The following is a 20760-nucleotide window of genomic DNA, read 5'->3' on the forward strand; positions in this document are numbered from 1 at the left end:
TGGTTCTCCAAGTACCAGCATGCGGGCCAGGCTTGCTGGGACCTGCAGCTCTATTTGTAAAGACAATGTTTGCTATTCTTTATTTACACCACACCACACTATCAACCCGCCACCTACCGACACCAGGGGTGGTGAGGATAGCCCCGGGCTATCAGCCTGGGCCTGGGGTGCCCTGTAAAGGGGGACCCCTTTATTGGGGGGGTCCCCAGCTCTCCATGGATCCATGGCCTCGGCTGACTAGCGGTCAGGGCTGATGCTGTGGCTGGGGGTCCCGGTGAAAGGGCTCCCTGCTAGAAAAAGTTTGGTGCTGGTTCTGGAAGATACAGGGAAACCCTACTCATTTCCCCCCTGTGTTTCCAGAACCAGGACCGGATCAGAGCCCAGTGCTGGTTGCGCAGAATATGGGGGACCCCTATGTCGTTTGCCCCCATATTTTGACAACCAGGGCTGGTTCTGACTACCCCAGTGCTGGTTGTGCTTAAGTATGGGGGACCCCTATGTCACTTGTCCCCTGTATTTAAGCACACCCAGCACTGGATGACTAATGTCCGGGGCTGGTTGCTCTTTTTTTTGGGGGGGGGGGGTGGGGACACAACATTTTTTTTCTTTTTTTTACACAGCTTTTTATTTTCTTTTTACCGCGGCAGCACAGACTGTTCCGTGCATGCATCTGTGTAATTGAAATACACAGCAGCACAGACGGGTCTCACTGACCCATCCGAGGTCTGTGTCAATCACACAGGTGCACGTAGCACGGATCTCCCGGGTCCATGCTACATGCAAATGGGCACCATAACGCTAATTGGCTTGTAACCTTGACAAAGGGGCGTCAAGCCGTGAAATGTTGGCACAATAAACCCCGCTTAAGAATAAGACCTGCAGTGCCGTCCATTCTTCTTACATCTTATATATATATATATATATATATATATATATACACCACCCCTCAAATAAACAAAAAACATTAAAAAAAATAAGAGAGTGGTCCAGTAATAAGCTCAGTGTCCTTGGTGAGCTGTATATACTTTTCTGTTGCTTCCCTCGGTGATACCTTCACCCGCTTAGGAAAGAAGCAGAGCAACCAGTTATGCCAATATCGAAAATAATTCCAAAATCTGTTTGCATCCTTGGCTCACTCACCTCAACACGGTGAGATGCATGCACATAAAGGTTTCTTTATATCCTCCAGTAAAAACCCTCTTGGATGGATAAGTGTATCAACCCAATATAGTCCCCCTCAGAAACAAGATAATAGTATTAATAATGCTATGTCCAGAAAGATAAGAGGGTTTGTCAGACCCAACAAAGGTAAAGGAAAAACAAGAGGTGTATAACCAGCGCTAGGGACATAAAAATTATTACAAAATAAATATAAATATATAGACGATGGACAGTTTTACAATAAAATAAACATGAATTTATTGAATATTCTAAAATCTGTTGTCTGCAGTTTTTATATGAACAATGAAAAAATGATAAAATCAATAGAAGACACCACTTATTGATTCCTGGAAAGTAATTCATAAAGTTTCTCTCTTATACAGTCCCAATTGTGAAAGTCATTAGCAGCAATGAAAACTTGAATGAATGAAGTAGTTGGAAAATCCTCTGGCATCCAGCATGATTGAAGTGAAAGCTGTAGTACTATACACAAGGAAAAATCCAGAAAGCTGCAACAGGTGGTTGTATGTGGGAACAGAGAGTCCAAGTCAGTGAATTCAAGGATCCAAGGAATCCGGATTGAGGGTCAGGAGTCTCTATGCGTTACGCTGAGCAATGAATGCTCACCACCTGTTGCAGTTTTCTGGATAAATAACCAATAAAACAAATACATCCAAAGATAAGGTTAAAAAAGTTAAAAACAGTCCCCAGGGTGGACCCTTTCTATAGCATGGACTTGGGGGAACAAACTTACTCCTATCCCATCCGGATTTGGTTGGGCAAGAAAATGTTTCAAGGGGTCCTATACCACTAACGCCTTTCTGACACATGACCTTCCTCAGGGTGTACCCGAGATAACTAAATTACAACCTACTGTATATACACCCTACCCAATAAAGTAAGGGGTGGGCCCAATCCCTATTAACTACATGGTGACATACAAAACATGGATATTAAATAAAAAGCCCCTAGAGGCTTGTATATTGATTTTGAGATGAAATGGTTTTTATCATTTTTATGCATATGCTGGGTTATAGTGATTTTAGTATTCAGTTTTTAATTATTTTGTGATTGATCTTAATACTATTTGGTTCATTTGTTTTAATATACCTGACCTTTTGAAAATCGGACTTCACCCATTAAAGGTTAATACTGCCTACATGCGGTAAAAGTGCAAGGTCAAAGAATAATTCCCCAAGGAAAGAGTCACGATGGATGGAAATCAAGTTGACCATGACCCTGACAGTTGACTCAGCAGCTCCGTCAATGCATTCAGTCGCAGCACTTTTTACTTCCGGCTTATGTTCGGAGGAATCGAAATGGTCATCAAGACACTTCCGGTTGCCGAGGTGGCACCAGTATTGTGGGGAAGGAGTATTACATCGTTTGCCCCCTATTTCCGGACACAATATTGGCACCAAAAACAGACAGTAGGAACAGGAGAATCGGGGAAAATGTGGACTGGAGTAATTTTTATTAGTAATATAATATGTTTGACTCTTGATGTGCTGGAGGTGGTGCAATATAGTTATGTTTGTATTATACACGTGTTTAGGTTGGGATATGAAAATTAGAATTTTGTTTGGATCTTGCAGCTGCTAGGTGTTTATTTTATAGCCAAGTTTTGTATGTTAGCATGTGGTTAATAGGGATGGACCCGCCCCTTGCTTTATTTGGTAGGGTATATATAGGTTGTAGTTTAGTTACCCCAGGTATACCCAAGGAAGGACCTGTTTCAGAAACTAATTGATGGTATAGGAGGACCCCTTGAAATATTGGACTTGGATTTTTCACATCTTCAAGGATTTTTCTTGCACCATCCAATCCGAATGGGATTGTCCCATCATTTGAGATATGGGCAAGATGGGAGCAGGCAACAGGAAAGAGGTAGCAGAGGAGGCAGGAGGGTATAGGATCAAGGGGTAGGTGGAAGGGAGGGAGGACCAGATGAGGGCCATGGTTTCATCTCCAGATACTGGGGAGAAAAAAGAAGTCATAGTTGGTAAGATAGATGTGGGCCGGACTGGGAAAGGAGGGGGTGAGGTGCTGATGGACTAGTGGGATGTGATGTCCTGACGTATGGAGTGTATTTTGGATGTGAGTGGGTGGCAAAATTGCAAGCAGAGGGTGAGAAGGTGAAGAGTTAAAAATGGTGAAGAGACGATGGGGGTTGGAGGACTAGGAGGAGAGAAGGTTCTCGAAATATGACTGTTTAGAGAGGGAGAGGGCAGAACTGTAGGTTGAGAGCATAAATTTGAAATTGAGAAATTCTGAATTAGAGCAAGATTTCCCTCACTGTCGCTCAGTGGTTCATGAACACTTTTGCATGTGCCCGAAGCATTTGGTGTGCCAGGGTTGAGGTGTGACTCTATGAGTAGTGACCGCTGAGGCAACAGTCGAGAGCAGAAGTAAGGGAGACATTGTATAGGGAAACTGTTTGGTCAGGACAGGATAGAGAGACAGTGGGGGAGAGAAGTTGGAGCATGGAGGAAAAGGATACCCTTGTCGACAGCCTCAATGTTACACTTAGTAATGTTAGCCTTGAAAGGCAGAGGTAGAAAAGGAGTGAGGGATAAGTTAAAAGAGAGAGGTGATGATCAGAGAGAAAAAATAGGGATTTCCATTCACATGGGAGATTGGGGAGACCCATTGGGAGAGACCAAATACTAATGTGAGGGTAAGAAGCTTGGGGGTAAATTTATTAACAATCGAGATAGGTCGAGATGACTATCTCGGGTGATTTATTGATTTTTTTCCCTGCTTGCAAATTTACTAAAGGCAAAGTTGGGTGAGTTAGAGAGAGATTTCTCTCATCTCACTTGTAAAACTCGGGTGAGATAGCAATCTTGAATCTTATCACCAGCGCCGTAGCTAGGGTAGTGCGGTCGGTGCCATCACACAGGGCACCATAGGGCAGGGGGCGCTGTTTGGGCCTATCAAATTTCTGTTTATTATCATTCTCACTTGTAGATTCCTCTTATTTAATCCCCAGCAGCTCCTGGCCTCCCCTATCTCTTCCCTGGCCCTTCCCCATGAGGCCATGGCCCTCTTTTGGGTGCATTATGTCCCTTTGAAAAATGAGGGGGCGCCAATGCTCTTTCTGGCACAGGGCACCAAAAAGTCTAGTTATGGCTCTGCCTATCACCATCGGGCCAAATCAGAAGTACTTTTCACCAAAAACATACATCTCTCAAATTTAGCAAAAATCGGGATGACAAGCTCGGGTGAGATAGGAGCAAACTCTCTGCCAAAATCACTTTTCAAACTCTCAACCCCCTGAGCTGCCAGATGGTCAGAAACATACACAAATCATTGTGATTTGTGTATGTTTCTTTCTGTAAATGGTGAAAACAGGGATAATATGTAAAAAAAACGATGTGAGGTCCCCTCCCAAAGGTTTAACCAGCCCCGGGCTTGCCAGCCTGTCCTGGTTTTTAATTTACAGGGAAAAATGTGTGGGGTTCCACTGTAAATTACAAACCAGCAACAGGCAGCAGAGACAGAGCTGGTTTCAAATATACGGAGAAAAAAATTACGTGAGGTACCTCGCATATTTAAAATCAGCCCTGGAACCTTTCTAATGGGGGACTGATGCCATAGCCAGGGGTACCCTTTTACTGGGCCCCCCAGCTGCAGCATCAGCCCAGACCATTAGTCAGCCCAGGCCAGTGATCCCTTGGGAGTTGGGGACCCCCAATAAAGGAGTCACCCTCTCCAGGGCACCTCTGGCCTAGGCTGATAGCCCGAGGCTATCCCCGCCACCCCTGGGTGGTGGGTTGATAGTGTTAGGTATAATTTGTAAAAATTTGATTTTTCATCATTGTCTTTACAGTGGAACTACAGGTGCAAGCAAGCCTCCCCCGCATGCTGGTATTTGGAGAACCACAAGTACCAGCATGCGGGGCATTGAGGGCCCACTGATACCTGGAGTTCTCCTGTAAAGAAATGGTTAATAAAATAGACAACACAGTGAAAATAAAGCTTTATTGCATCCAAAAACACACTTAAACATACTCACCTGCTTCCAGATGTTCATGTCCCCTTGTCAACGTAAAGTATCCCATCGAATTACCTGTAAAACAAGATCCAATACTCACCTTTATGTCCCTCGATGTTCTCAGCAGAAATCCAATACGGGCTCTGGATACAGTGTAACAACATGCTTCTGCATGCTATTACACTGCGCTAATGTTTACTCAAGGGAACGAGTTCACTTCAGCCCCGGGCCGCCGGCCAATCAGCGGCGGCTAACATTAGCGGCCGCTCATTGGCTGGGACCCACGTGGGCTTAGCCAATGAGTGGCTCCTCCACGTGGAACATTTATCTATTTTTTACAAGTTTTAACACACAAGCAGCAAGCACATATCTCACTGATATGTGCTAGCTGCTAGCTCAGGAGATATTTGCAGAGAGAAAACACTGCAATCTCGGTTGAGTAATCTCCTGCAAAACGAGTTACTCAGGAGAGATATCTCGTCCTGCTTCACCATCGGCAAACTCATTTAGCCTCAAATTGCCTGTTGGTAAATTTGCAAAAAAAAAAGGGATTAAATCACCCGAATTTTGGCGAGTACCAGCGAGATAAATCACTTTGAAAATCGGGACCATCTCGAATCTTAGTAAATTTACCCCTTAGAGGCAGAGGATTCTGTGGAGACATCGATAGAGATAATGACGGCGCCTAAGATGAGGGTGGGAAGGTCTGAAAATAGGAAGTGGAGTAGGCAGCAAGCAGAGTTGTCAAGGAATTTGGAGCTAGGGCTGGGGGATGATAAATGACAGCTATTCGAAGGAGAACAGGTTGGAAGAGGCGAATACACATAGAATGTAGAGCTAGTAGGAGAAATGTGAATGATATTACAGGTTGAGTCTCCGATATCCAAAATGCTTGGGACCAGGGGTATTTTGGATAACGGAATATTCCGTATTTTGGAATAATTGCATATCATAATGAAATATCTTGGGAATGAAATCCAAATATACACACAGAATGCATTTATGTGTTATATACAATTCAGTTATGTTTCATATACACCTTATACACACAACCTGAAGGTAATGTTAGAAAATATTTTTAATAATTTGTGCCATAGACAAAGTTTGTGTACATTAAACCATCAAAAATCTAAAATTTCATTATCTCAGTCATGCCAAAAAAATTCTGTATTTTGGAATATTCCAGATTTCGGAATATTTGGATATGGGAGAATCAACCTGTATCAGGATTGCTGTAACATGGATACGAGAATGATTGGAAGGATAGATGAAGAGAGTGTAGTGATAGTGCAGACTCCTGAGATGGGAAGGGATGCTACGGTAGGTGACAGGGAGAGGAGGGAGGAGGTAGGGCGAGTGTTGGGATAGTAGAACCATGGTGGGGGAGAAGTGAATGAAAATGGAGGAACAAGGGAGATGAGGGAGGGAAGTAGATAGGTGGAGGGGAAGGGTAGGAGGGGAGAGTGGGGGAGGAGAAAGTGGTGGATAGAATCAGGGAAAGGTTGTAAAAGAAAAATAGATAGATGATAGTCTACACAATCCTATATATAGTCTGAGTGTCTGCACTCACATTTTAGTCAAAGCAACTTCTTCGGTGCTCTACTTAAGGAACCACATGGGTCCCAAATACACAGTCCAGGTTGGCTTACAAAATGTACAGAGGGTACACACCAATTTCCAAAGCAAAGTTTGTAGGAGTGAGTAGAGGCAGGCCCTAATAACATTGCCACTCCCACAGCCATTGTGAAAAAATAAATAGTCTGTCAGGACCACTGTGTGCCACTGGATGGCTGAAGTGTTCTGAAGGCTTAAGAATTGTAGGTATTGTGACATAGAATCCCTGACACCAAGCTATCACTACTGGCTGCACTGAACTAGGCAAAACTTATATACGGGATGTGTATGGGACGCCAGTGCTAGAGATCCCGGTGGTCAGAATCCCAACGCCGCCATCCCGACAGGGTTAGAATACCAACAATTGTCAGTATTCTAACCCTCCACCTCTCCCTACCCTAACTCTCCCTCCCCGATGCCTAATCCTAACCTCCCCCTCCACGCACTCTAAACCTAACCCTCCCACTTTAGTGCCTAACCCTAACCCTCCCCCTAGTGCTTAACCCCTAACCCTCCCCCCAAACTGCTACTTACCTTCATGATTCCGAATGTCGGGATGCCAGCACCGGGATTCTGACAAGTGTCGGGATTCTGGCGCCGGCATTCTGAGTGCCGAAATCCCAGTAGTCGGGATATTGACCGCATCCCTTATATACTGTCTATCTAATTGATTACAATATACAAACCTATGTAATCTAACTTATGATTCAACCAACTGAGAAATGAGAATTGGTTTACTGATTCTATTACATTTACTGACTATTATCTATATAATAAGCGAGAAAGCACGTCTATCTTCTGTTTGTTTGTCTTTTATGCACGGCTAGAGTTTTGGACCTAGCTACACCAAATTTGGCATGGTGGTGTGGTTTGACCAGAATTAGGTTTTTGCCTAGCTTTGAACTTTGTTAGGACCACACACAATCCCTAAAAATTGGGACACTCTTACATTCTAAAAATTACTTCAATCTGGGACTGGCTCCAGTGGAAATTAGCAGTCTTCCAAAAACCTGGGTGACAGCTACAAAAGTATCCTTTTAACCTCACAGTCTGAACAAATGTCAAACTTGGACTTGGATTTGGTGCCTGGCTGCCAGCTAATTGCAGCTGGTGAACCGGCAGGCAGCTGTAGACATAGACAGACAGCGCCGGCGCAATTTGAATCTGGTGCCGGTCACGAGCCAATCGGAGCTCGTGGACTGGCAACCAATCAGGAGTTGCCACTGCTGATTGGCTGCTGGTCCACCATCTCTGATTGCCTTGCAACTGGCGGCATTGTCTCTCTATACCTGCCTGCCGGTGCGCCAGATATAAGTAGCTCGCGGGCTGGCACAAAATCAACTCTGCTGACCCCCGGGCCCCCCTCGGCGACCTAGACTGGATAGGCCTACTTTGTGTGTGTGACTGGGAGCAGGGGGAGCGGTGGGCCACAGAGGCAGCTTGGGCAACATAGCATATGCACCCCTTGCTCCCACGGTAGTTACGTCACTGTTTGCATGCGTTAGCATTTTTATAATCCATTTTCATTTAAGATGTTACCGTGCTTTGTTATGCCCATTCCAGCACTGCTCTTGATTGGATTCTCCTCCTATAATTCTCTCATCTTTACAGACAGAATGTGGTAGAGTCGACCACATTTTCTTGGAAATCTTCAATCTGTCTTTGATTTCTGTTACCTGAGCAGAAAACAAGATAATAATTTATGTATGTAATCACTATATCATATGGCAGTCAGTTCTGTAAAGGAGACATAACATGGTTTTACTTATAGTATAAAGGACAAGGTGTATATGATTAACCCAATGACTGCATTCAATGGTCTCAGGCAGGTTTCTACCTGCATCAGTTATTTATGGTGAATTTTATACAACTTGGCTTTACATTGGTTTTCCTGGCAGAATGGTCAAACATCCTTTTATGTTTTAAAAAGAGCTAGGATACAGCTTATTGCTGGTATTTTGTTCAATTTGTACTTCATTGTCATTTATCCAAGTAATGAAGCTGCTATTTTGGGACGATACTAATCATGTGCCTTTATAAAATATATCTATGGTAGCAGCTATGTGATTATTTCCATAAACACACACACACACGTGCTATATACTGTAATAATTGTGCACCAAATGATTGACAATGTATACTGTAGGACTGAATTTCTAAGTATGTGAGTATCATATTCTATTTGCAAAAACAAGCACTACCCTTGGGTCATTTGTCAGCAGGTGCAATTTTGAAGGTAAAAGTATACAGTAGATTTATTTTTATGGTCTTCTTTTGTATTTTTTGTATACTATTATTGTTTATGCCAAATCATCACAGCCAGAAGATTTCCAAAATGGCATGCTCTATATAATATTATATTCCTAATATATATTGTGTCTTTTATATATCTACAAATGTGCACCGAACCTCTATGTTTTGGTTTTGGTTCTAAACCATTGTGTTTTGGTTTTGGATTTATTTAAATATTTATAAACAAAAACATCTAAGATAATGTAATTTTGACCTGTTTTTGTTACTAAAGTATTATTAACATCAACATTAATTTCCAGTCATTTCCAGTCAATTTTGATCACCTCACAGCTTGTAATATAATTTTCACCAATGTTGGCCAAAGGCTGCAGCGAGCTGGCTGGCTAACTAAGCGAAAGCACAGCAGCACAAACCGTGCTTGCCGACATTCTGGTGGCCCCCTGGCCAGACTAGCAGGGGGGCGTGGCGAGGTAGAGGGGGCATGGCCGGGGGAGGCGGTGTGGGGTCGTGACCACGGAATCATGTCATTTTAGCCCCACCCCCGCTACACGATGCCGAGATATTTGTCATTGTGAAGCAGGAGGCGGGGTCATGATGATGCAATTCACGGGGGGGGGGGGGGTTGTTCTGCGGCCGGCTGGGAGGTTCACCTACTTTTCCAGGGGGCCGGGAGTGCCACCTGACTTTCGGGAGACTCCCAGCCAAATCGGGAGAGTGGGTAAGTATGGCACATATACATGGCAGTTTAAAATAATGTAACACATCTGTGAAACATACTAGATTTCAGGGAGATTGTGAATGCAACACCTATGAGCATGGCAGTAAAATGGATGTTTACTGCTACATCTGAGAGGCATGTTATAGAACTTGGTTTACATCCAACTGTAAATGAGTTCCCAAGGTAGTTAGTAAGAACTACTTGTTGATAAAAATACATTGATATTTTTCAGAAAATGCATTGTGCCTTATAACCACTGCAAGGAAATTATACTAATTATCCCAGATGGATGTATATATCTCTCGTTTTTGGGGGTAAGGTGCAATCAGGGAGATTTCTAGACTCTTCAAGAAGTCAGGGAGATTGTCAGGGAGATTCCCTGAAATAATAGCAATCAAGGGAGAGTTGGCAAGTATGCTATGAAACATAGTGGCTCAGCAGTGGCAGGCAGGAAGGCAGTTTAATGAACTATATGACCCTATACAATGTTTCATTAATTAAAAACTAATAGCCTAAAAGTAATAGCCTAGTAGAAAATATAATATATTATAAACACTGGTGATTGCTGCCAGAGTAAAGTCTTTTAGAAATCTATATCACCATCAAAACTAATCCAAACAGCAAATCACAAACTCAATGTGTTTGGATGTGGAGTATTTAGTGGAAAAGTAAAGCACTGATTAATATAATGAAAGGTAAATAGGAAACATGGAACAAACTATTAAAAACTAATCTTCCAAATGTAAGATTTCTAATGCAAAAACCCCCCAGCGAATTACAGACCTCAGGCCATTATATGCGATTCAAGCCAGAGTAACAGTGTATTAGAAAATATAATAATAGCAATCTATTCCAACCAGAAAATCAATGCCAGTACAGGTAGAGATGAAGTAACAGGCTAGTAGCTTTTACACCATTACAGCAAGGTAGGAAAAGCCCAATACGAAAAGTGGTGAATTATAGAATTTGCTTGGGCCCTACCATTCACCCTTAGGTTGTATATAAAAATAGGACATGCACAAATTAACAAACCAAGCACAGGGACTGCCACTTTGTGGCTAAAGTACTTGTTATGTTTGGGCCTCCACAAAAGAAAATATTTTTGTGATTTAGTTACTGTGAATGAAGCTACCAATGGGTTTAAGTCTATTAGTGTTAATTATCCTCAAAGTTGAAAATGTTATCATCACCCTCATCACTGTTGTTAATATCATCATCATCACACAATATAAGCTCATCCCCACTGGAATCCACCATTACAGTCTATATTTGTAATTGGTAGCATTCATCTTTGAATTTGTAGTTCATTTTGATGGGCATCAGCTTTTCCACATTCTTTTGAAGTAGTCTTCTATGCTAATCGCTCACAAGGTTTCCATCTGTGGGGGTTTGTTGCTAAAAGTTTTAATACACACTTTGCGGTGTTGTAGATGGGAGGTAATAGACCTCTGTAGAATCATTAGTCATTACCTGCATGACTCTCTGATTAAACCGCTGAGTCGGAGGTAGAGAAATTAGGTGATTCAATCCAAGCTTGGAATGCAAACTGGAGAGTCATGGTGACTAGGTGGGGAGGCAGCAGTAGATGAGAAGGAAGTACATACGACTTCCTCATCGGCTAATTCCAGGTGTTGACGAGACCTGACCAGAGGCGCGGAGTCTAACTCATTGGTGGTTTTCACCTGTGACCCCTCCAATTGGGATGTGGGTAGCTGCACCCAATGAGCAGGTTGTGGCCCCTGATCTGGGATCCAGAAATTAGCAACTGGGAGATAAGAAAGACATCTGAGTGGCTGGTGATTATCAATGGAGAATATCGGTAATCACAGATGTAGAACAACACTGAAGAATATTGGCAGTGACCGATGTAGAATATCACTGGAGAGTATCGGTTGTGACTGATGTTGGATAGCATTGAAGAATATTGGTAGTGACTGATGTTGAATATCCCTGAAGAGTATTGGTAGTGACCGATGCTGAATATCACTGGAGAATAACAGTAGTGACTAATGTTGAACATCACTGGAGAATATCGGTAGTGACCAATGCTGAATATCATTGGAGAATATCACAGAGACTGGTGAAGTGCACTGAGGATACAACAGTGTGGAGCCTAGAACAGCGATCCAAAGCTAGCAGCTACTGGAGAAGAGAAGTTGTTCAGGCGACTTCCTGTTTCTGGGAGCCCTGCTTTATAACCTTGGGTAGCTGTCCATTGGAGGAGAGAGCCAGCTGAGAGGTGACCAGGCTACCATTGCTGGAGGGTTCAGTTAGGTGAGACAGACAATATGGCTGCACCCATGATTGCGTGGAAGTCAACAGGGCCCCAGGGAAAATACCTGCCGCTGCACCTGGTGCCTGACTGCATGGCTAGTCAGGGGAAGCCAGCGCCACGGTGAGTAACAGTCGATCCCAGGCTGAATCCTTATAACTGCATATTTGGCAATGTCTACTGGCTTACTGCAGCAATACTGTGAACTGACAATACCGCAATTTAGGAGCAGAGGTCCCTCAGCCTTGGGAAACAGCATCTCCAACCACAAGGTGTGTGCATTATATTTACACCTTGGTGCCATACGTGCAGCAGGCTGTGTAAGCAGCCAGCAGCTGACAGGAGCAACCATCCATCCTCCCCTAATTGAGGGTAGAGGTAAGGACTATCAGAACTTCTACAGAGGCCTATTATCTCCCATCTTTAACACTGCAGACTGTGTATAAAAACATGGAGCAACAAACCCCATCTGGTAATATATATGCCTCTGTGTACTTACTTGCTGTAATTAAACTGTAATACTTGCTCTAACAACATTAACTTTCTGCTAGGCTGCTAACATTTTATAACCTGTCTATCCAATAATCCATTAATTACAATAATGTTTATGGATATTTACCACAGCCGGATCAGTGCAATAGTTTAAAATTGGATTTTCCACCTGCTTACCTTGCTCATGTTGTAATTTTATTGTATTTTATATTGATTAATAAATGTTAATCTAATTTTTGAAACCAGCAGCTGTGTAGAAGCTTTCCTATTTGTTTAACTTGGGGCAGCCACACCAGCACTACCAGCATTTTTCTAGTTTAAGTGTATGACCTGACTCAGGCTGGCAGTAACTGGATTCACTTCATTGGTTAAAATTTCAACTAGTTTCAGTAGCTTGAATAAATCCAAGAATAGACACCAGTGTGCGCCACCTGGTTACTACATCTTGCATCAGTTGGTGTCATGGCAAATGTAACTGTTATTGCAGCTCTACAAATAGTTTCAGAATGCTGAAAATGCCCAGAAGTTTTATGGGCCACAGTCAGCATTTCCTGCACAGACCTGTAATTTTTTAAGAAATTCTGATCCCCCAAGTTTGTTGTATGCTCAAAATATTGTACATGTTAAAATTCACACAGCTGTAATGCTCGTACAATTTACTTGCGTTATTGGAAATTACAAATCCTGAGGAGAGTCCTAGTGGTGTAAGACATTGTGCTATCACATTCCTGAATTTTTCCTTCAGATTGACAATGATATGCTTCGTAGTGAAGACAGTGATATTTACAGTACCCTTCAGTTAATGATCTAACATTGTGTTAGATACTGCTGCTGAAGGTGATACATTCACCCAGTGGGTAGTCACAGTCATGTAATCTATAGTTTGGTTAGTACTGCTTGTCTCCATATCTGTAGCCAAGTGGATAGTCGGTACAATGGTATTTTTCTAGGCAAAGAATAACGTTTATTTACAGTACAGGTGAGGTATTGTTGTAAGTGTAAAATAGAAGCAAACTGGAATTTGGTAGGGTGGACACATGACCTCAACTATTTGTCTAAAACCAGATGCATGGATGGCAGATATTGAATGCAAATCTTTTGCCAACATAGCCATCATGACTTCATTGATCTGCTGTGCAACAGGATATGGCCGTCATACTTGGTTTCTTTTGCAAATGATTGTTTCACATATAATTGTTTTAAACTACTAGTTTTCTTGATCCCATTCTATGGTGAAGATTCACCCCAGCAACATCATCTTAATCATGTAAGGATTCTTCTTGGGAATCTTGGATAGGCGAGTCAGTTTGTCATTGCGAATTGGATGCAGGACTACCACCGATTGCTAATGAGGAGTTTGATGATGAAGGTGTTAGCAGTGGAGTTTGCATATTGTGCTGGTATCAATCTATGCTGCTGGTAGCTGATGCTGGTCTGCTTGTTATTATATATGATTTCCCAGATTTTGATTAAAAAACTTGACTGAACTCCCTGCAAATTACATAACAGAGAGGAGATGCCTAGATGAACATCCCTACCTCTACTTAGTTTGGCACTACAAATGCCACAGATGCCTTGACAAATGTCAGAATTTAGGTAAAAATAATTCCATGTGGAAGAGTTGGCTTTTTTGTTTTTTTGCGCAGGAATGACAATGTGTTTCTTATCATTAGCATGAAGTGGCTGAATTACTTTGACACAAACATCATTATGCTCCTGAATTTTATGAAGTTGTTCACATCCTACACATTCATCATCAACAGCCTTATTACTGGTAGATACACAATTATCTCTCTCTCATGCTGTTGCATAATTACAACTTCCACAGTAGCATCCTCAATTTCTAAATCATCATCATTACTTTTACTTATACTCATCCTCACACTTGCAAATGGTTAAGAAATGGTGGAAGGAGACACCTCTAGGATTATAGTGTCAGAAATGTAATCTTGAAAAAGCTCCATGCCAGGAACAAAATGTGTAGATAATGCTATCTATTCAGCTCCTGCTATACCAGTTTATCATTTGCCAGTCACCGCTAATTGCCGGCTAATTCATCTGCCATGCGCCAGTGTGAATATTCAGCTGCCTACGCCTGACAGCTTATTCATCTTGCAAACGTCAGTGTGTATATTCAGCTGCTTACACCTATTCAGCAGAGAAGAGATAAGTCTACAGCAGCAAGTAACTTACAGCCAGGTCAACAGAGCTGATGGTGGCCTCCATTATACAAAGTAAGCCTGCCTCCACTATTGCCGTACTTCCGTTAACAGTTGAAGGCGGTTTCCACTACACACAGTAAGCTGGCTCCCGCTGCTGCCGCTTCCCCACTAGGAACCAGAGGGCTCCTTCACATTGATGGTCGGATGGAGTTCCCGCTAGCAGAGGGGAGAACTGGTGCACTACAGGTAATATCCTGATTCAGTTTATATATAAGGCTGATCGGAGTGCTGGACATACCGTGTGTTAAAACATAACCTCCCCCTATAACAGTGGACACTCAGCTGGAAAGATTTACTGTTTTCTGGCTCCCTTCATAGTGGTGGCTATTTGATATGTTTATAAGCTCATTTTAAGCAGAGACTATATTTTCTTTTTATTCTGATCAGTACTGATTGAACTTAATACTCTGTAAGAGAGATTGTTTTATTGGTAACAGGTTGCTGGTTATATTGCTATTTATTTGATACATTATATCTAAAGTTATGTGTTAAATTATTTCTTTGTGAATAAATGTACAAATTCAATCAGAAGCCATCTTGTTCAGATCAATCAGGTATACACAATTTATTAATCATTTGGTAGCAATAGCGGGGTCTCTTTTTTTGTGTTTTTTTTGTCTTATATATTGTGTCAGATTACAACTGACACTGAGTCCAGCAGCATTGCTATACATTTTTAAAAGTATTAAATTATTTTTATTATTATTTATATTTAGTACTTAAGCATATAGGGCCTCATTCAGAGGCGGTCGGAGGATGCAAGCGGTCGCTCAGAAACTGGACGGCCACTTGCATCCTGACCGCCCGCCTCTGTTGCGGTCATTAGGCTGTGGGTTTACACCCACAGCTCTAACGACCGCTCGGGTGATGGTCGCGATGGTCAAGACCATCGTGACCATCGGGGCTTATGACGAGACCCTAGGGTAGGGTCTCACTTGTCGTAAGCCCCGGAGAGCTTCTGGCTCTGTCAGAGCCGTAAGCTCTCCACTGACATCACTAGTGATGTCAGTGGGGCCTCCCCCAAACGGTAGGCGTTCCCATGGGAATGCCTCTGTTTGGGCTGCCACCCCCCCGGCCCGCCTTCCAAACGGGGCGAGCTGTCAATCAACATCGACAGCTCGCCCCCTTTGGATCGAGACCCGCAACGACCGGCGCTGTCGGTCGTAGCGGGTCTCACGCATGTGAACGACGGCGCCGGCGCCGTTGTGCGCATGCTCTGTGGGGGGCCATCGACCCGGTCCGAGCGCATCGGCGCTAACGACCGGGTCTGAATGACCCCCATATTTCCCACAAGCACCAGGAATACTGGAGTTGTCAGTAAATACTGAATAACTTCGGTTTCTATATATTTTTTTCCATATTGTTTCACAGGTGACACATCTAGACTCAGAGAGCATGAAGGTGGTGCAAACGAGGTTACATAAGATGCCTGACTGTGTTGTTTGGCCCTGGTTTTTACAATAATTATTATAGTGCATGAAAGAGCAGTTTAATTATTATCATTATTATTATTAATAATAATATTAACAGTTGCTTATATAGCGCCAGCAAATTCCATTGCATTTTACAATGGGGAACAAACCGTAATAAAACAAGACCTGGTAAGAGGGCCCTGCTCAGGGCCGGATTGGAATGGAAAACCAGCCCGGGAAAATTTTGGAAGCAGCCCTAATGGGGGCGGAGTCTGTTGAGAAGGAGGGATCTGTTGAGAAGGTGGGGTCTGTGGAGGGGACGGGATACTTCCTGCTTATAGGGCCTGATTCTGAGTTAGACACAGTCGTGGCCACTACAAACCCCTTGCCTTGCGTACAGCCATGCGTCTGAATGTGCAATGACTGAGATGCTGCAATACCACTTGGTGCACCTTTCGACACTACCATCAAAACTTGCACCAGCCCTATGCTGGGTCAGATCATTCAACTGAGTATGGCCTCCAATGTGAACAGGCACAGCCAATACTCCTTTATAGATACAGTTTGTAGGACACATTTACTCTAATAGGGTTGTAGGTTCCTTTGTGGTGTGCAGGACATCAGCACCAAAACAAAAAATCAAACTTGGCTGAATTTAAAATGCACATCTATTTTTTTCTGTACCCCTATCTTAAGGGAAAGTAAAAGTGAAACAGGAATGGAGGAGTGTGGACCGGACATAGCTATGGGCCAGGAGGCAGACAGAATGCTGGCCAGCCACTCTGATTGTGGCCGGGGAGCATCCTCTGCATGCCAGCTGTCTGCGGGCAGTGATGCTTGTGTCTGTATGTGCCAATGACAGCAGGAGGGTGTGTTGAGTGTTTAGAGGAAGTGCCTGGAAGCTCAGCCCTTCTCCCCGTAGAGTCGCCACTACCAGCAGAAGTCCCTGCTGCACTCACCCGGTTAGTCTGTCAGCAGGTCTGTAGCTACATATTTTACCACCCTGGGCGAGAGAGAGCACCGGCTCTATATAAAAAATAGCTACAGTATATGAGTTTTGACATGATGGCTGAAGAATGAATTAGTGGTTCTTGTCCTCTGAGCTGAGACAGAGCGGGTGGTAAATGTCTTCTTCTGCCAAGGTGAACTTCAATCTGGGGTGCATAGAAGGATAAATACTTTCTGTGTGGGAAAAAAAATCTTATAATATGTGCTAATACTAGGATGTCACCCACACTAGGACAATATTACACATCAGGGCATGTGATTCAACAGAATCAGTTTATAAAAGGGCATGTGGAGGGTTCAGATGGCAAAAAAGTGGCACGTAAGTAGGTCTGAGAGGCATTTAAGTATGGTAAAAAATTTAAATGTAAAATAAAAAATGGAGGAAAATGCCATATTGTCTAAAGGTGGGTACACACTGACGCTGTGTACCCAGACGATATGTCGGACCAACGGACTGACATATCGTACTGCGGGTACACATTAGAGCTCTGTAATGAACAATGGAATGTTCCCTCCTTCATTAACATGCATGGAGCTGCAAGTGATATTGTCAGGATTAATATGCAGCACATCAAACCTGACGACACAATACCACGGGAGCGGGCATAATGTGCATACACACACTGCACAATATGTCGTTACGATTTGGCTAAATCATGACAACATCGTCTCAGTGTGTACCCAGCTTAAATGACAAATACAATGTACAAAAGGAGATTGTGCTAAACAAACAGGCAATGTAGTGACCATATGAACAAATGGATGAACTGTCTTAAACATTAAAACAAATAATAATAATAAAACGACACATAGGATGGAAAGCAACCAAGCGTGTGCATCTTTAAATACAGAAATAAACACGATCGGCACTCCAGATTTCATAAAAAAGATATACTGTTTTAAAGAAGATATATTATAAAAAGTTGACATCAAGCTATTTCTAATATATCCTCTTTATCAAAACCGGAGAGTGTCGATTATGTTAATTCTTCATTACAGTTGCACACCCTAGTTTGTTACACATATATATGTAATAAATGCCCCCATTCCTCCCAAATATATATTTAATGATTTTATGCCCCACCCCATCCCATATATACTATATATTTAGTCATTTTCATTTTATGCCCCATATACTCTTTCCCTATACATATTTTATAGTTTATATATTCCTCACCTTCGTCTTCCACTCTTTATATAGTTTATACCCATCATCCTTATTTTATATCCATCACCTCCCAGCCCTTATATAATTTATACCTATCACCTCCAAGCCCTTATATAATTTATACCCATCATCTCCCATCCCTTATATATTGTATACCCATCACCTCCCAGCCCTTATATATTGTATACCCATCACCTCCCAGCCCTTATATATTGTATACCCATCACCTCCCAGCCCTTATATAATTTATACCCATCATCTCCCAGCCCTTATATATTGTATACCCATCACCTCCCAGCCCTTATATATTGTATACCGATCACCTCCCAACCCCTATATATTGAATACCCATCACCTCCCAGCCCTTATATATTGTATACCCATCACCTCCCAGCCCTTATATAATTTATACCCATCACCTTCCAGCTCTTATATATTGTATACCCATCACCTCCCAGCCCTTATATATTTTATACCCATCACCTCTCAGCCCTTATATAATTCATACCCATCACCTCCCAGCCCTTATATATTTTATACCCATCATCTCCCAGCCCTTATGTAATTTATACCCATCACCTACCAGCCCTTATATATTGTATACCCATCATCTCCCAGCCCTTATATATTGTATACCCATCACCTCCCAGCCCTTATATATTTTATACCCATCACCTCCCAGCCCTTATATATTTTATACCCATCACCTCCCAGCCCTTATATAATTTATACCCATCACCTCCCCCACTCCATATATATTTTACACCCATCAGTGATCACCTCCCCCACTTACATATCTTTTATACCTATTATGTCACATATATTTTCTGCTCATCAGTCCCCCCCCTTTATATATTTTAAGCATCGTTTTAACTTACATTTCAGCAGACAGACTGTGGCTTGGTGTGTTTCCTCCAGCATAGGATGTTCCAGGGCAGGTGTTCCTCTCTGCATCGATGAACTGAGCCAGGGACAGCCGCGACTGTGCACGCCGCCCTGCCTCTCAGAGAGGGAACCTGTAACTGTCACCACGGCTGTGAGGGCCCTAGCTGACCAGGAAGGAGTCGTTGGGACCCAGATGGGACAACAAAAACATGCTGCTGGAGCTCCTGGACCACTCACCACGCAGCAAACAGCCAAGGCCCATGGGAGGTGCTGCTGCTGGGCATGTGCAGCAGCCCTCCCGCAGCCATTATACGTTTAGCATAGAACCGCTGCCAGACTAGAGCTCAGCGGAGCTCCGATCGCGGTAGCCTCCATCCAGCCCAGCAGGAATTGTAAGCCGGCCCGCAGATGGGAGCATGGGAACGGCCCAGCGGGAAATATCCCACTGTCCCGGTGGCCCAATCCTCCCCTGGCCCTGCTCACAAGCATACAATCTACAGGGTTTGTAAACAGTAGCACGACCACAACTCACAAATGAAGGCCATAGTCTGAGCCTTTCCTTGCCACTTTGTGTGGTGCGGAAATGTTGGCAATTTTACATTATTCAGAAATAACTTTTCCCTTTTATAGTTAATGGTGTTTTTTTTTTCTTTGAGATTGTAAAACATTGTTTAGACTTGTTATGCCCTTTCTTACACCTTCTTCTTACCCCTTGACCTTCTTTAAAAGTAAATATTGCAGAAGTACTATGACTGACAGCACTAATACTTGGTTGCTCCTGATCTTCTATAGACTAATTCATGATTGACATACACCAGGACAGGAGTAAAGCTACTGTAATCGAACTTGTAATTGCCACCACACCAAGTGAATGTACAATGAGACATGAGGGACTTTTACCTTTACCACAGAGTTTTATTAAAAGACTTGAGACAGTTTTTTAAATCAAGAAAAAATATTTTTTCAGCATTTATTATTTTGGGGTGCAGCTGACACGAATACAACACTCAGCAAGTACACTAATATACACGGCCTCTCAAACACAATTTTTCCTTGAAATATCTACATTGAATTATAAAAGACCTGAGATTTTTTTTAAAACAGAAAAAGAAGTCTTCTTTAGGGTGCAGCTTACTAAGACACAGCACACTATTTTGGTCAGCTAAGCTTGAATTTGGCAGGAGGATCCCGGCTGGAATCGGTTCTACTCAGAAACCCAAAATTCAGTTCTGTCGGATTTCTCTGACCCGAATCGCTCATCTCTATATATAACCGTTATATGACTCTGGCTTTGGTCAATATGAAGATTACACTGGCTAGATGATGTGTGAGTACTTTTAGTTTTTATGTATGTGTGCTGTATAGTTAATATGTTTAACATCAAAATAAATGTGTATTATCAAGTATAATTATTAACTCATACCCATTTACAATTGATGAACACCTGACAGATATTTTATTATAGATATATATATATATATATATATATATACATGCAGTGTGTATGCTCTAGATGGCACTATTGTTCAGATATCTTGTGGCTGTAAACGTTATTGTG

General features: G+C 42.6%; 1 protein-coding gene across 3 annotated transcripts in view; it reads right to left on the bottom strand.

Annotated features, from left to right (window-relative positions):
* GPC6 (glypican 6) overlaps positions 1–20760 on the bottom strand; it is a 754231-nt gene that overhangs the window by 35428 nt on the left and 698043 nt on the right. For all 3 annotated transcript variants that reach the window (XM_088457100.1, XM_088457092.1, XM_088457109.1), the window contains one exon: positions 8312–8448. In XM_088457100.1, the coding sequence (XP_088313226.1) occupies positions 8312–8448 (137 nt within the window). The remainder of the gene's footprint in view (positions 1–8311; positions 8449–20760) is intronic.

The sequence above is a fragment of the Taudactylus pleione genome, unplaced genomic scaffold, assembly GCF_031769625.1.
Source record: "Taudactylus pleione unplaced genomic scaffold, aTauple2 ptg000041l, whole genome shotgun sequence".
Taxonomy (NCBI): Eukaryota; Metazoa; Chordata; class Amphibia; order Anura; family Myobatrachidae; genus Taudactylus; species Taudactylus pleione.